The 18,832-nt window shown below is 31.3% G+C and overlaps 2 protein-coding genes across 2 annotated transcripts in view; one reads left to right on the plus strand and one right to left on the minus strand.

Moving 5' to 3' along the window:
- LOC134228387 (uncharacterized) overlaps window positions 1-18,832 on the minus strand; it is a 63,058-nt gene that overhangs the window by 14,183 nt on the left and 30,043 nt on the right. The window lies entirely within an intron of this gene.
- LOC134228388 (uncharacterized) lies at window positions 14,564-17,256 on the plus strand. The gene is made up of 2 exons (XM_062710036.1): window positions 14,564-14,948; window positions 16,682-17,256. The coding sequence occupies exons 1-2, from the start codon at window positions 14,564-14,566 to the stop codon at window positions 17,254-17,256; spliced, it is 960 nt and encodes a 319-aa protein (XP_062566020.1).

Genomic DNA, 18,832 nt, shown 5'->3' on the forward strand with positions numbered 1-18,832 from the left:
TGAATGTAATGAGCATTTAATTCTCTAATAAAATTATGAAATTCATAGCCCCAGGATTAGGTGTTATAGTGTTAGGGCGGGGCTATATAGATTATATAGTGAAAATGCATCATTTCTTTAAAAACCTTCCTCTCTGCTCCTGGGTATTAAATAAACTAACCAAGTACATAGTTATGATAAGGAAGAATGCCTCTTCCAAAATTGTCAATTTCTTGGCCCCAGGGTCAGGGGTTCTGGTGGAAGGGAGGGGCTCCATTGATTATATAGTGAAAATGCATTAAATCATTGAAAATTTTCCTCTCTGCTCCTGGGTATTAAATAAACTGAATAAGAACATAGTTATGATGAGCAAGAGTGCCTCTTCCAAATTGTAAATTTGGAAATGGCCCCAGGTTCAGGGATTCTGTTGTTAGGGCGGGGCTTGATTGATTATATGGTGAAAATGCATTATTTTTTCAAAAATTTCTTCCTCTGCTCCTAGGTATTAAATAAACTAACTTAGTATAGTTATAATAAGCAAGACTGCCTCAACCAAATTTGTGAATTTTAATGTTTCATGTGTCAGGGGTTCTGCAATTTGGTGTAAAGGGAGGGGGCTCTTTTGATTAGATAGTGAAAATATATTAATTCTTTGAAAATCTTTTCCGTTGCTCCTGGGTATTATGCCAATGATCTAAGTATGAATTATATCTCTATGATGGAGAAAGGTGCATCTAAAAAATGGTTAATTTCATGCCCCCTGTGTCAGGGGTATCGGGGGTATGGGGGGGGGGGTACATAGTCTGAAAAATAAATGCTTTGAAATCTGCTCATTAGTATTAATCAACCATATTTGATGAAATAACATTTATGATAAAATTTTCAAAATTTTAAAATATGTGGCCCCAGGGTCAGTGGTTCCTGAGGGATGGGTTAGGGTGCACAACTGGTTTAGAATTGAAATGCATTTTCTCTTAGTTACTCTGATCTACCTATGAGGTTTGTGACTATATAGGAAGCACTGCTAAGTGTATAATTATAAGCGTTGGTGCCTCTTTCAAAACTGTGAATTTCATGGCCTCTGGTTTAAAACACAAACCAAATTCAATTTTTGGAAAGTTGTTACGTGATATTCAGGTGACCTATAAGGCCCGTGGACCTCTTGTGTATTATACATTGATCCTATCATGTACTTTTTTTATACAAGGCTGTTCGAAAAGTTTGTAAGCAAAATTCGACTGGAGCATGCCAAGGTGAGAAATATGTTCTAACATCGTTTTAAAAAGATTGCATCAAACTTTTTAGTCTACTTACATTCATTCCTGGGTACTTGAGACCATAAGAACTATGGAAACTTATTCAACTCTTCTAAGCACGGGTACAATAAGGAAGAGGAAGTATTTAACAATATTTTTGTTTTGAGCATACTGAAATTATTTTTACGTTCTCCATAAAAATAGAATTTTTTAGGTTCTTAAACCTGTAATTTTCTGAAACCTAATACTTTTAGGAATTGAACAAAATTAACATGGGTCGTGCAAAAATTCTACATTTGTCCATTTTCCCCTTTGTGCGTCACGGTGTCTCTTTCATTAGATAAATGTTTAATTTGTTTATACAGTGTGCCACACTGCCCAGGGCATTAGGTAAAGGTCTAATTTTGTGCAGGTTTGAACCAAACCCTATCTCAATTCCAACAACACTTTGAAAATCATGACACCAATCATTTGTTTCTAATGCTATTTATATGAAAATTTGACATGTTATTAGGATTTTGATTCTGGTTTCACTGATTTAAATTGGAGTTCAATGTTTTACATAGTACCAAAGAAATAAAAGCAAATGTAAAAGTTATAAATTAATCAGAACTTTGTTCTACGTCGACAAATCATATCAGCCTTCATATAAACCGTCCCAATATTATCAATATAAAAGATATATATATTAAAGAATTTACAATTTTAAAGAACATTGAATATATTATATGTATGCATAATTTGGTTAGTATTGGGACTTTTTGGGAAAACCCCCATTTCTTCTGAAGATTTTTTTAAAATAAAACTCAAGTAATTGAAATGTATTTAATTACATTTGTCAGAGTAATTGAAAGTAATTAATTACATTCGAATTAATCAATGTGATTGTAATTGCAAGTAATTGACAAAATTACCAATGTATTCGAAAGTAATTAATTACATTTCAGAGTAATTGACCCCAAGCCTGATTATCTCCATTGGCTTTGTCTTCTAAATCGGCTCATTCTACATGTACCTATTCCTACTTTTTGAAAATCAGGTAGAAAGAGGTAAGATTTTATGTGGGAATAGGTGGAATTTTTGTGTAAACAAATCACTAACTATGAAAACATATAAGTACTGCACAAACACTGATTAACGAACACCTATTGGAATAGAGGACAGGTATATTTGCTTTATTAAATTATAAATCAGACTTTTTACTAATATTTGAAAGAAAAAATGGAGTTTTAATTGAATTAAATTATATTTTTCCACTTAACCAGTTCATTCTAAAATCTACCTATTTGAGTGCTTTTTTTTCGACAATTCTATTTATTTATGTTATTAAATAAAGATATAAAATTGCTTCTTCTTGCACGACCTTTTTATTGTTTTAAAAAATACGAAATAAATCATATTTTCTCATAGATGTATTCATTATTTTCTGTCTTAAAATGTGCAAAATACAGGTAAATCTAAAGAGCAGATGTAATAAGTCGAATTACTGTAAAACAAATTAACTATCAAAACAACTATTTTTCTTTGCAAGTGGGCAGAGGTGGAATTGAGATTTTTAAAAAGTGGGAATAGGTAGAAGACACCTTCTAAATCATGGAATGAATACCTCCTTCGAGGAGTTTTGTTTTGATTGCAATTTATATCTGTGATTAGGAGGGCAATTACTAGTATTTCTTCCCAACAAGAAAGAACTTATCTATGACGTGCACATTCTTTTTCTCTATTATTGCTCAAACAAGAAAACTTTGAAGTATAATAAATGTGTTTCATAACGAATAGACCTAAGAAGGGTGGAACAAATTTTAGATAAATCTATAACAAAAAATCAAATTGATAAATTTTACATTATGATTAGAAAGAAACTAGATTATTATTATCAAACCAATCATTGAACAGATTTGCTTGTAAACATTAACTTAAGATTTTTTATAATTGAAGGACTGAGGATATGTTTAACAATTAAATAAAAGACAGTAAAATGGGGAGGTAGTGGTGACAATATTGGATGTATTCTGTATAAAGTAATTGAATGTAATTGAAAAAGTAATTGAAATCACATGGTTTTTTTTCAGTGTAATTAATTAAATTACAAGTACAAGTAATGGAAAACTGTTTAATTACAAATTACTTCCAATTACTTTAAAAAATGTAATTAATAACAATCAATTGCTATAACTTTTTTCAATTACCCCATCCCTCCAATGTCATATGCACTTTGAAAATAACAATTGTGATGAACCGAAAAAGAGCCTTTCCTGTCTGAGAACATACTTTAAATCTGTAAAAGATCGGGAAATCCCGTACAATCATTATAAAAAAGTTTATTTATTAATCAACAGTAATCCTTTAAATGTAAATGGAGATGTAAGTCTATATGATCAAAGATTTCTCTGGCATGAAACTAGTTTGATATCGGTACCGATGCAAATCACTTCTGTTCCGCATAAAAACATTTTTATGGCTGTAAGTCCAATGTTTCCTGCAGACTTGCAGAAAAACCGCACATCTTCGCTTATCCACATCTTTAATCTACAAGAAAGAGTTTTCTCTCTTTGTCTGTTTTTTCTGATAAAATACATAGTTATATTCACTAGTATTTTGTTATCTCTTTATCTTTTCTGCCTTCACAAATCTGTATTGTGAAATTCTATTCGATATCTTTACCTTTAACAAATCCTGTTTAAACAAGAAACACCATTCAATCTAATTACTGTATTCATCTTTTAAATCCAATTTCTATTGTTCGCAAAAACTACAGACAATTTGCATTGTGCACACTTGATCGATTGTACAGGTGTATTATCCGAGTTGCTACAGGTAAGTGTGATTCAAAGTCGAAAATCATCAAACATTATTCTGTTTATATTAAAAAGGTTTTTTTTTTTGATCAATTTGTTATTTTGTAATCACTTATTAATAATAGTTGTATACGCTCAGAACTTTGGTTTTCCCTATTCCCCTTGTTTTGTACATGTATACGATATAATTATATAACACAAATTCCCACTTCGTTTTGACAATGTTCCTATTAATTAATCATACCCCACGATTGAAAAGCGAGAAGGTATATAGTAATCGGTATGTACGTCCGCCTACCCGTCCATCTATTTTTTTCAAAAATTTTTCTCCTCTGCTCCTAGGTATAAATAAACTGAGTACCTAGTTATAATGAGAAAGAGTGCCTCTTCCAAAATTGTGAATTTTATGGCTCCAGCGTAAGGGATTCTGGTGTTAGTGTGGGGCTCTATTGATTATTAGTGGAAAGGCATTAAATCTTTGAAAATCTTCTCTGCTCCTGGATATTAAATAAACTAACGACGTACATAGTTATGATGAGCAAGAGTGCCTCTTCCAAATTGTAAATTTTATGGCCCCAGGGTCAGGGATTCTGTTGTTAGGGCGGGATTAACTATATGGTGAAAATGCATTATTTTTTAAAAAATTTCCTCCTCTGCTCCTAGGTATTAAATAAACTAACTTAGTATAGTTATAATAAGCAAGACTGCCTCAACCAAATTTGTGAATTTTAATGTTTCATGGCCCCTGTGTCAGGGGTTCTGCAATTTGGTGTAAGGTGAGGGGGACTCTTTCGATTAGATAGTGAAAATATATTAGTTCTTTCAAAATCTTTTCCTTTGCTCCTGGGTATTATGCCATTGATGTAAGTATAGATTATATATCTATGATGGAGAAAGAAGCATCTAACAAAATGGTTAATTTCAAGCCCCCTGTGTCAGGGGTATCGGGGGGGGGGGGGGGGGTACATAGTCTGAAAGTAAATAAATGCTGTGAAATCTGCTCATTATTATTAATCAACTATATTTGATGAAATAACATTTATGATAAAATTTTCAAAATTTTGAAATATGTGGCCCCAGGGTCAGTGGTTCTTGTGAGGTGGGGTAGGGTGCACAACTGTTTTAGAATTGAAGTGCATTTTCTCTTAGTTACTCTGATCTACCTATGGGTATTAAGTGACTATCTAGGAAGCATTGTTAAGAGTTTAATTATAAGCGTTGGTGCCTCTTTCAAAATTGTGAATTTCATGGCCTCTGGTTTAAAACTCAAACCAAATTCAATTTTTGGAAAGTTGTTACGTGATATTCAGGTGACCTATAAGGCCCAGGGGCCTCTTGTGTATTATACATTGATCCTATCATGTACTTTTTTTATACGAAAATTTGTAAACATAATTCAACTGTAGCATGCCAGGGTGAGAAATATGTTCTAACATCGTTTTAAAAAGATTGCATCAAACTTTTTAGTCTACTTACATTCATTCCTGGGTACTTGAGACCATAAGAACTATGGAAACTTATTCAACTCTTCTAAGCACGGGTACAATAAGGAAGAGGAAGTATTTACAATATTTTTGTTTTGAGCATACTGAAATTATTTTAGGTTTTTTAGGTTCTTAAACCTGTAATTTTCTGAAACCTAATACTTTTAGGAATTGAACAAAATTAACATGGGTCGTGCAAAAATTCTACATTTGTCCATTTTCTCCTTTGTGCGTCACGGTGTCTCTTTCATTAAATTAATGTTAAATTTGTTTATACAGTGTGCCACACTGCCCAGGGCATTAGGTAAAGGTCTAATTTTGTGCAGGTTTGAACCAAACCCTATCTCAATTCCAACAACACTTTGAAAATCATGACACCAATCATTGTTTCTAATGCTATTTATACGAAAATTTGATATGTTATTAGGATTTTGATTCTGGTTTCACTGATTTAAATTGGAGTTCAATGTTTTACATAGTACCAAAGAAATAAAAGCAAATGTAAAAGTTATATAATTAAATTAATCAGAATTTTGTTCTACGTTGACACACCATATCAGCCTTCATATAAACCGTCCCAATATTATTAATATAAAAGATATATATTAAAGAATTTACAATTTTAAAAAAAACATTGAATATATTATATGTATGCATAATTTGGTTAATATTGGGACTTTTTGGGAAAACCCCCATTTCTTCTGAAGATTTTTTTAAAAATAAAACTCAAGTAATTGAAATGTATTTAATTACATTTGTCAAAGTAATTGAAAGTAATTATTTACATTCGAATTAATCAATGTGATTGTAATTGCAAGTAATTGACAAAATTACCAATGTGTTTGAAAGTAATTAATTACATTTCAAAGTAATTGACCCCAAGCCTGATTATCCCCATTGGCTTTGTCTTTTAAATCGGCTCATTCTACAGTACCCGCATCGTTATTCTTTACAGGATACACGATACGATAGGATACATGCACGATACGATAGGATGCATGCGCGATACGATAGGATACACCGCACGATAGGACAGGATACACGCACGATAGGATAAACGCAAAACACGATTAATGCAAAACACGATAGACCTGATAAACGATCTTCACGATAGGATAAACGCAAAATCTGATAGGATTGTTTCAAAATGCGGAACGTTTTCTGACGAGACGAAAATATTATTTTGTTTAGTTACTGCAATATTTTAATTTAAATACTTGCATTGCTTCAAATCTAAATTATAAAGTGCATTCAATTATTGCACTAAAAACAACTTGAGATATCTGTGGTAATTTTACAAAAGTTGTTTATTTATGTAAGAAAATTGACAATGATTAAATGGATTATTATGAAATGGAGAGTGTATTTTTTTTAATTCTTCTCAATTCTTAATTCTTCTCAAGGGTGTGAATTTACGATTATTTTGTTAATGTCTAAAATTTTCATCTTGAGGTTGAACTTTGATTCGTATTATTATGGATATTTTAGCATACATGTAATTGTTGCACAAAAATCCCTTACATATATATATATACCGTTTTTCATGGGTAGTATTATAAATTTTCAACTCTATAAATAGATTTATTATTTATGAAAAAATATACATTTTAATTTTCTTTCAATAAATTTATCTACAAGTACCAAGTTATTTCACGAAAGAAATTTACGCAATAAATTAAATATTTGTATTAAATGTCTAAAGCTTACAATCTGCGATGTATCCAAAAATCATGTACATGTGCGTTTACGCTAAGCTCTGACTTACGTACATGTACACATTTATATATCAGATACTTAAAACCTCGTATTTATTAACAAACATTGAATGGTTAAATACATTTTTCTTTACAATACAAAACACAAAAATTTATAAACAAATATTAAAAGAGTGAAATGCGACTTTTCCGACTAAATAATTATAAATCGTTGCTATTAAACTTTGTGTGTACTGTTTCTAATAAAAACAAAAAATAGGTTTAAGTCGGCAAATGAATTATTAAACCCTGAAAATGGAGACATACGAAAAAATATCCCGATTTTTTTTTTTTTTTTTTTTTTTTTGTATCCTTGATTAACTAGCAAATGAGTATATCATAAAACTTCTGCAGTTTTTGCTTGCTTCTGACACGCATCCTAATACATGGCGGGGATTTAAAATGTATTGAACTTTTTAGAGTTTCAATTTCAAGTGGAGAGGAGGTCGATTATCTTTTCTTGTCTGCGATAATAACAGGGTAAGTGAACATTTGTCAAAAAAAAGAGTTACAATTGGTAAATCAAAAACAACTCAGGTGATAAAACAATTGTCGTGAACATTTACAATGAACCACAAATCGCCACTTTCTGACAGTGCGGTATTTGTTTTCAAACATTCCGAATAATTTATAACATAATTATAATTTTAATACGAAATCTAATCCAACATAACTTAAATCGATAGGTAATGACGTAAACTTTAATATGTAAATAATTAAAACCCTAACTGAATCACTTTTAGCAATATATCTATATAAAATCAAAAACCATACGTTGACTCATATGAAATATTTTTAGCATAAGTTTGACTTAGCTAAGACCTAGCTACATGTAAGTTCGTTTTAAGTTACGGTTTAAGACATACTTAAGTAGTACTTAGTCAGGTCCTACATGTAAGATTATGCCTATACCGTACTTACGACCCTACTTAAGTCAAAAACTTAGCAAGCTTTATGTTACGAGCCCCAAATAGCCAAATATAATATTGAATTCTTAAATAAAGTTATATACCTATGGAATGAAATCGATTAATACTATAAATTGATCAGGTGTATGTACTTGTCTTGCATGGTCACGGCGGAATCAGACGCCCTTCTTTTATTTTATAATTATAAGATACCGTAAAAAAAATAATGCGATCTAATTTTCATAGTTTAGAATGTTAGAACTATTTCATCCGTTTCTACGATCAATGAAATTGTTTTCTAGAATTAATTTCGTCCGTATTACGCAGAAAACCCGATGATCCGAAAGTGCATGTACCATAAGTGCAGTATTTTTTTTAAGTTTATTAACAGACTTATTTACATAAGCATAATGGAAACATTGTACAAAATGAAATAAATCAGCGGATTGAGTTTAGGAACTTCATTTCATTAAATTGATTTATTTGAATTTTTATTTCAAATTCAATGCAAGCAATGAGATGATTTTTTTAACTCATACATGTAAATTGTACAATTATTTAATATATTTTGAGTTAAATCTTTTATAAGTTTGTTCACACAAGTTAGGAACAAAATCCCGAAAATAAGTAGATGCATTTCATTAGAACCAGGTAGTAATTGAGGTTACTAATTGGCCCCAGGTGAGAAATCAGTGCAGGTATGTTGACGGTCGACATCACACACACGGGCCGAGGTGTCAGTTAGGGGAGAAGGGGGAGGGGGTGTTGACCGCAAAGGAAGGCAGTGTGCTGACTAGAGAGCTACACATACGTGTCAGTTTTCTGGTAAGGAAAGGTCTTCGATTTGTTTTGACACCCCCATGGATTATATTTTCAGTTTATTTCCACGCCGAAAAGGTAAGCTGTTAAAAAACATCATGTTTTTCCCTGTATTTATTATTTTTAGGTTATCTAATGCCAGATAAAATGAATTATGGTTCAAACGGCACCTGGTGAAAACGGCACCTAGTGAAAACGGCACCTGGATTATGCAAAACGGCACTTGGTCAAAATGGCACTTAGTGAAAACGGCACTTAGTCAAAACGGCATTTGGTCAAAACGGCACTTATAGAAGAAAAAACTATATATGCAATGATAATTTGATATATATTTGTGTGTGAGTATATAAGGATATATTATATTTTTTTCTGGGAGGGTCCATTTTTTCCAAGAAAACATGTATACACTGTAATAAGTTTTTATGAAATCTTAGGGGTAACACGAATCACCGGAATGCCCCGTAATCACCGAAATGCCCTTACAAATCACCGAAATGCCCAACAAAATCACCGAAATGCCCACACATATGTTTTTACATGATGTTTTTCGTAAAAATTAATTCTTATTTTTATCATTAAAGTATAACTGACGGTAAAATTAATTATTTTCAGGTTTTGTGCTCGCCTACTTCAAAGGGCGATAACTCGTATTTGATGATAATTTTCTAGGAAGCGAAATCAACGTAGCCTAATAGATATATATAAAATAATAATGATATTTCTCAGAAAAAAATGATGACAAATGATTGTGACCCGTCACCGTTATTGTTTCATGACCTTTGAATAATATAATGTTAAAATATGGTCTGTATAGGTTCCTAATCTTAATTTTTATAGTCAAGTGCATATGCTATTATTACAGATACGTATATCATACGTACACTGTTTTTTTTTTTTTTAAACTAGTTGAAGTTTTGGGGAATTTTGATTTATTTAAGTTTTTTTTATTAAATGTTTGTGTTCTTTTCTTTTTTTTCTTTCTTCCTTTTTAATTGACTTTTTGTGAACCAGGTTGGACAATTTATACGCCTGCCGACGCCTGTCTGGGGAAATACATGTAGGTCTGGCGGTAAAATCTAAATACCCGTCATTATTTATGGAGTAAATTTATCTTTTATTAAATATATCTAATTTTAAGGACTATAAAGTTTATGTTTTACCAAACAAAATGAGAGAGAGAAAGAGAGAGAGAGAGAGAAGATACCGGTAGACCAACTCCTGTGATAATTTACGATCGACATGAAAATTTTTTCAAAAGACAAATGCAATCACAAAAGGAAAAAAAAAGTTTTTAAACTCTGTACTGCGTTAATCAATGAAAATGTTTTCATTTTTTAAAATAATTATTTATTTTAATTTGTTACTTGATTAGATACATTGTCAGTCAGGTCAATTACGGATCTTTTCTTTTGTATATTAGCGAATATTTCGGAAGTAGCAAGTGCTTGATAAATCATGTAATGTACATCGCTTTGGACGTTTTACCCGGGGTCGACCCAGGCCAATAGTGGCTAGATTCGTATACCAAAGAGATGTAGACCTGGTGTTAGATTGTGCATATCGCTTGAAGGGCAGCCTTTATGGAATACACCAACAATTTCCAGCTGTTGTGGAAGATCGCAGAAGGACCCTCTACCCTGTGATGAGGCAGTTCCGCGAACAAGGTGACACGGTTAGGATGGTCAGGGACAAACTTTACGTGAACGGCCAGTTATACGATCCAGACTATGACGAGGAGTTCCAGGATAGCGGCCCAGAGGAACAAACAAATTATAGATGAAAATAATTGACATGAACTTGAACATGATACTTTGTACTGTTTATAATGCATGTATTATATTTTTTTGTATTGTGTTTGTACATTTTCCTACCTCCTCTCTACAATGTATGTTTGTACATTTAAGAGAATAAATTATTGTCATTGTCATTGTCATTGTATTAAACCCATTCAACAACTTAAAAAAAATAAAGGTAAATTGTCAACTTTTACTATTTCATTTTCAATTGATGTAGTAAACTGTTCATTAGCAAAAGATACCCTTTCCTGTGTTTGTATAGCGCACGTGCGTAATTTCGGTCACTGATTGTCATGTACCTGATGATGTAACATGACATAAGAATACTACACACCTGTCACTAGATCAATTATTTAATCACTGTGTATACATAGTAAACATAATTATTATTTCAGATATCCAATTGTTTCAAACCAATTGAACATTGAACACAATAAAATCAAATTAATTTTGTCTTCGTTCTATTTTTTTTTTATCTTTTATAGTAAAATATGAAACTACCAAAAAAGTTTGTCATCTTATATATACAAGAATGAAATAAATTTATAATTTTTATAGATTTTATTAAATTTCTTTCATTTGCAGTTCTTTTCTGTGCTGAAATGAAAAAAAGTGTATAATGATTTATTTTCCTCACAAATAGTGTGAACATAATATAATTTCATTAATTTACGAATTAGATCAGCAAAACTTTAATTCATACATCATGTACATGTAATATTTATAATACACTATCAACCCTTGTAAATTAAACAATGTACATACCAGGGACATATATAAGTCCCTGATTATACCAAGCATATATTCTTATAGTTCAGTGAATAAAAAATAAATTTTGATTAAAGTCATATATGGCATATATTTTTGTTTATATACTATAAACGTAAAATCTTTCTATTTGATAATAAATGTAAATTAATATATACATTGTTAATAAAGAATTTTCCTGTAAAATTACACGTGTCCTCCTTTTTTAGAAATCAAGAAAATACGTCAATAATATTACAAACAAATTTTTTTATAAAGAATAACTTATTGTTTGGAATATATTTAAACGAAAAATATGGAAAATTAAAATAAATAAAACTATTTTGGCACGTGTCTTTAATCAGTGAGAGTTATCTTTCTTTGATACTTACATGCACATATCTTCAAATAAAAATACTTACGCTAAAATTATGAAATTTTTACTTGGTATCTAGGCTTTATAACAGTTATTTTCATCAATATTTATTATTTTTTTGTTTATTCTTAACAATATAAGGGGCTTTTCGGTGGCATTTCGGTGATTTCTTGGGGCATTTCGGTGATTACAGGGCATTCCGGTGATTCGTAGTACCGAAATCTTTGTGATATATATATAATTAAATTCTGTATGAACCTATGCATATACATACTTTTCTCCACAGATTCATATATTTTAATAGTAAATTTGAAATGATTTTTATTCATTCTATTTCTTGAAATATCTGTATCTTCATCTTTTAGTCTCCTTTTTTTAATTAATGAAATAACAGCACTGTTTTTAAATATAATGTTATCTTCAAAAACAAGATTTTAAACAATACCGGCATCATTTTATCATCTATAGGAATTATTTTTTGTAACAATATCAACATTGTATCGTCTTAATATTTAATCCATATTATTAAATATAAACAAATTGATATTCTTCAGTTATAATAAAAAAATGATGTTTTTGTTCTTCTATGTACAAGTTTCAAATTGTAAAAAACTTAATAGTTAATGTTGTATGGCTATTCAGATTTTATGTACAGTTTAGAGAAGAATATCTAAGTTTTCCTAACTTGTGTACAATCCCTTTGACATATTGTCAAGAAATACACAAGAGTAACTGTATATGGTTGCAAATTGATGAGCATGATCAGCAGATCAATGAAGGGGACCCGGAGGTGTGAAACGGTCTTTTGTTTCTTATTCCTACAAGTGTATTTTAAGTAGACATACTGCATGGCTTCTAATTAGTCAACTGTGATTGGCAACCCCCAAAACAGAGCAGTATACATATTTGCAATACTATAAATTTTTAATTTCAAAGGATCATAATAATATAATTGGGATTTGATCTCTTTTGTAAAAAATAATAGACATATAATTTAAGAAGAAGTACATTTGAAAAATCTAACCACTATACAAAAGTATAATGATTATCGTATGACATTAATCTATTTTTTTTCTAAAACATTTTTTAAACATTTTTATTAATAATAATATACACATTTATTACTAAAAATGTAATTTAAAGATCCATTTTCTGTATAAACTATATCAAATTCTCAAAATTAAAAAAGTGCCATTTTGACTTTTCGAAAGTGCCGTTTTGACTACTATAAAGTGCCGTTTTGCATATTTCTTAAGTGCCGTTTTCACCAGGTGCCGTTTTGACTTGTACCCGATAAGAATTAATGAAAAACTTCTATTTTATAGTAACAGCCATGGTGTTATAAATTGGGTAGAATATTTTCATGCATTATATTTTATAATTTTGATTTTTTTTTATTAATTTAGACATATATCAAGGAATTTATAATTAACTTATTTTAAATATAGTGATAAAATATTAAAAAAAATTAATATAAAATTTGAACGTATACGGCCAAAATCGGTGTTTAAATCATCTGGATCTTATGTTTTATTATTTTGTAACATCAAGACTTTAAATAATTGTGCATACATGCAGATCAGAGGCGTAAACATATTACTAATATTATCAGACGATAAACAAGGGGAAAAAATAGAAAATTGCATGAACAAAAGATACATATCAATATCCTGCTTATTATTTATTTATTTGCTTTTTGTGTACGCATACATCGAAGCTTACCAAAAATCTTTCTCCAGTAACTCTGATTCATTTAAGAAAATAATATTAATAGTATTTAATTTTGACAAAATAAATCATACAGTTCCATTAAATCATTAAAAAAAGACCAGGTGATTGATTATAATTTCATTTCCGAAAAATAGAGTTACTGTTTAAATTTTGACAATCACTCTCTGCTTTACCATGATATAATAAGATTTATTTCCAAAGATAACAGTATTTCCTGAGACAAAATCGACCCGGAGCTTTGGCTTCTTTACATAACCCCAAATACTAACTCAGTAAATAAAAATTCTCAAGGCAGCTAAAAATTTTATTATGAATACAACAAAGGCTCTTGTCGCATGCAAAATTGTCAAAATCAACACCAGTGTTTAAAGTGTCAAAAGAAACATCCTGCAGTTCATTGTCCTAATAAACAAGCTGTACAGAGGACACCGTCCTCTAGGGCTTTTCAAGCCCCCTTCTCAATTTTTCGTCAGCCAGGCAGCAAATATTCAACAGGCCCCTTTCGTAAGAACAGGTTTAACACCAATTAACTTGAATAATATGTGTCCTTATCTGTGAATTTTTCCAAATCAAACTGTAGCTAATGAATTAAAGAACGGGTTTGAATTAGGTTTTTATCTACATGAAGGTCCAAGAGTGTCAACAACCTGTAAAAATTTAGTTTCTGTGAACGATCACCCAAAAGAGGTAAAAGAAAAAATTGACAAAGAAATTTCTTTGGGTCGAATAGTCCTTTCAATCATGAACCTTTGTCCAATTTAAGGCTATCACCTATTGGAGTAGTGTCAAAAAAGGATGGGGGTTGGCGTCTCATTCACCACCTTTCATTCCTATCCTTCTAATTTTATTGTTAATGATTTCATAGACCCCAAAGCTTGTTCTGTTCAATACACTTCTTTTGACGAGGTTTTAGACATGGCAGGGTCACTGGGGAAAGGGGCTTATCTGGGAGAAATGGATGTGAAATCAGCTTTTAGATTACTTCCGGTTCACCCTTCTGCCCATCAATTACTTGGTTTCAAGTTCAATGATCAATATTATTACGATATGTGTCTACGAATGGCTTGTTCAATAAGTTGTGCTTTATGGGAAAAGTTTGCACATTTTATTCAGTGGGTAGTAGAAGTAAAAACTGGAGTTCACACTCTGAACCATTACTTAGATGACTTCATATTTGCTGGGTACAAGCTAGAAACATGTAACCTGTTGATGTTATCATTCAAAAATACCTGCTCTGCTTTTGGCATCCCTCTTGCAGAGGAGAAAACAGAGGGCCCAAAATCGGTACTTACATTCCTGGGTATAGAAATTGATACAGATAAGATGGTTATTTGAATTCCTGATGAAAAAATTATCGACCTAGAGAAATCACTGCTTGATATGTTACAAAAAACAAAAGTGACGCTGAGAGAATTACAATCTTTGGTAGGTTCTCTGAACTTTTGTGCTAAAGATATTCCATCTGCTAGGGCCTTTAATAGAAAATTTTGTGATGCTATGTGTGGAATAAAAAACCCAAGTCATTTCATTAGGGTAACAAAGGGAATGAAATCGGACCTTCTTGTGTGGTTAGATTTCATACACAGGTTTAATGGCAGTTTAAATTTCATGACTGTTAATTGGTTGTCTAATGACCAACTTCATCTCTACACCGATAGTACAGGCAATCAACATTTAGGATGCGGCGTTTACCTTCATGAGCAATGGGCATATTTTGGTTGGCCAGATAGCTGGAAGAATCCAGACATTATGTTAGACATAACATTTTTAGAGTTAGTGCCAACTGTACTTGCAATTTTCTTATCTAAGAATGAATTTCTCGACAAGAAAATAATGCTGCACACTGACAACAAAGCTTTAGTTTCCATTTTAAACAAAAAATCATCAAAATCTCCTCGAGTTATGGAATTGGTTAGGCCATTGGTTTTACATTCCATGGTAAACAATTTTTACTTTAAAGCATGTCATATCGATGGTTATAATAATGCTATAGCGGATTCTATTTCTCGCAAAGAGTGGACCAGGTTTCGAGTTCTTGCCCCCAACTCCAATCAAGATCCGACACCTATTCCAGAAGATTTTGTAAAACTGATCTTGGAACTGAAATTAAACGCTTCACACTTAATTCGGTATCAGTAAATACAAGGCAAACATATTCCACTAGTCTAAAAAGCTTTGAGCAATTCAGAATTTTGTATGAACTTTGTACTGTTTGGCCCCCACCTGTTCCACACATTTGTATGTTTATTGCTCATTTATCCCTGCAAGGTTTGGCTCATTCTACTATTTCATCCTATATATCAGGAATAAGTTTCAAATGCAAAATATTGGGTTTCTGTGACAATACAAAAAACTTTGAAAATTATTGGAAGGAATCAAAAGGTCAAACCATTCCAAAGATTGTAGACTTCCTATTACAAAACACATTCTTGAGAAACTTATAAAAGCAACAAATTTAGTTTGTTCGTCGAATTTCGAGGCCATTCTTTTTTCAACGGCATTTTCGGTAGCCTATCATGCTTTTCTTAGAATCGGTGAATTTACCTTTAGTAGTTCAAATCTAGCAAATCAAATTATTTCTATTGAACATGTAAAATTTAGAAAAAATGAAAATTCTGGGGAAAATTTCGTAGAGCTTAGAGTTCCTTTTTCAAAAACTGACCAACTTAAGAAAGGGGCATCCGTATGTTTGATTCAAACAAATAATTCTGTCTGTTCAGTTGACTGATTGAAAACGTAAGGTACTTCACCATGAGACCGAAATTTGAGGGTCAGTTATTTAAACATATGGATGGTAGTCCTCTAACAAGGTTTCAATTCTGTTCAGTATTAAATAAGTCTCGCGAGATAGCCGGTCTTCCAAACTCCAAGTACAAATCTCACTCTTTCCGTATTAGTGCCTAGTCAGATAGTTTCTCTTACGGTCACTCGGAAACAGAAATAAAAAAGCAAGGTAGATGGAGTTCAGATGCCTTCAAAAGGTATATTAGGATTTAGTAATGTCCTTGATTGAATTTTTTGTATTTTATATAGGAGATGAAAAGGTTATTTGGATTGTTGGTTCTTCAATTATTAAATGGGCATTCTACTATGCAAGAAAATCCTTTGATGGTGTGGATTTAGGTTTAAAACGAAGAAATTACAGAATTTTTTGGCAGGGAAAGGGAGTTATGAAATGGTTTGACCTTATTCCAAAAATAAAACTTTTGTTACGTTATGAATCACCTCCAGAAATTTTAATTATTCATTGTGGAGGGAATGATATAGGTAAAATTCCATTGCTGCAACTACGGTCAAATATGTGTTCAACACTCAAAAAACTTGAGGAGCTACTACCCAGCACAACAATTGGTTGGTCTAATATTTTGCCAAGAATTTCATGGCGTTTTAGTTCAAACTCAAAATCTCAAAATCTTGCTACTGTTAGACTCAATAATTTTATGAATCACTTAGTTACTGTCAATGGTGGATTCTTTATCAAATACCCAGAGATTACTTGGGATTCAAATGATATGTTTAGTAGTGATGGAGTTCACCTGTCGTACATCGGTAATGGTTTCTTGCTGTATAACTTACAAAGGGCTTTGCAAGAATATGTTTTTCTATAAAAGGTTGAATATGTAGATTAAGCTTCAAGATGTGGTCACACCTACACATATTTTGCGTCTCTCATTCCACCTAACTTCGTTGGCGGTGGTTGTCATTTTCAACGGACAACCATTTGGCGGTTTTTCGAGACGCCTTCCATGAAACAATTATTTTTTCACAACTTCTGCTGAGTATCTGCTAACCCAGTACCAGCTTGAATGTTGTCAGTATTCAAATCTTCAGGACTTTATAAGGATAAGGATACATTGTTTATAAGGATAAGGATATAAAGTTTATAAGGATAAGGATATAAGTTTTATAAGGATAAGGTTTATAAGGAGTTATCTTATAACGATTAATAAAATATATATTGTATTTTGTAGGTCGTGGCCACAATCGCCAAATCAAAAATAAATGATTTAAGAAGTTATATTTGTCTTCATCGTCTTTAATAATTGTTTTATTTATTTATATGATCATTAATTAAAATCAATTTATTTATTTATGAAATACGCTATTTATTTATTCTTTTTATTCTACGCTTTAATATTTCTTTTAATAATAAAAAGAAACGGATAAAACTTTCTTTTCTCTTTTTCGGTTGAAGTAATCTTATTTTAGTTAACAAAACGAAAAAGAAACTCGGACTAGCTCAGTAGTTTCTTTCTTTAGTAAAGATAAAAAGCGAGGGTTACCGAATATACACGATAAACGCACCACCCGATACACGATAGAACCTGATAAACGATCTCCACGATAAACCCAATACACGATAAACGGAAAACACGATAGAAAACGCAAAACACGATAAACGGAAAACACGATACGATAGGATACACGCACGATACGATAGGATACACGCACGATAGAGCACGATAGAATTGTAAAGAATAGCGATGCGGGTACTGTACCTATTCCTACTTTTTGAAAATCAGGTAGAAAGAGGTAAGATTTTATGTGGGAATAGGTGGAATTTTTGTGTAAACAAATAACTAACTATGAAAACATATAAGTGCTGCACAATCAATGATTAACGAACACCTATTGGAATAGAGGACAGGTATATTTGCTTTATTAAATTATAAATCAGACTTTTACTAATATTTGAAAGAAAAAATGGAGTTTTAATTGAATTAAATTATATCTTTCCACTTAACCAGTTCATTCTAAAATCTACCTATTTGAGTGCTTTTTTTTCGACTATTCTATTTATTTATGTTATTAAATAAAGATATAAAATTGCTTCTTCTTGCAAGACCTTTTTATTATTTTAAAAAATACGAAATAAATCATATTTTCTCATAGATGTATTCATTATTTTCTGTCTTAAAATGTGCAAAATACAGGTAAATCTAAAGAGCAGATGTAATAAGTCGAATTACTGTAAAACAAATTAACTATCAAAACATCTATTTTTCTTTGCAAGTGGGAAGAGGTGGAATTGAGATTTTTAAAAAGTGGGAATAGGTAGAAGACACCTTCTAAATCATGGAATGAATACCTCCTTCGAGGAGTTTTGTTTTGATTGCAATTTATAGCTGTGATTAGGAGGGCAATTATTTCTTCCCAACAAGAAAGAACTTAACTATGACGTGC

This window comes from Saccostrea cucullata, unplaced genomic scaffold (genome assembly GCF_032062105.1).
Source record: "Saccostrea cucullata isolate Sc308-1 unplaced genomic scaffold, CSIRO_AGI_Scuc_v1 ctg2219, whole genome shotgun sequence".
NCBI lineage: Eukaryota > Metazoa > Mollusca > Bivalvia > Ostreida > Ostreidae > Saccostrea > Saccostrea cuccullata.

Coding starts and splice junctions, on each gene's coding strand:
- LOC134228388 (XM_062710036.1), top strand. CDS start 14,564: ATGGCAGGGTCACTGGGGAAAGGGGCTTATCTGGGAGAAATGGATGTG. Junction 14,949..16,681: donor ATCGGTACTTACATTCCTGG/GTATAGAAATTG, acceptor TATTTTATATAG/GAGATGAAAAGGTTATTTGG.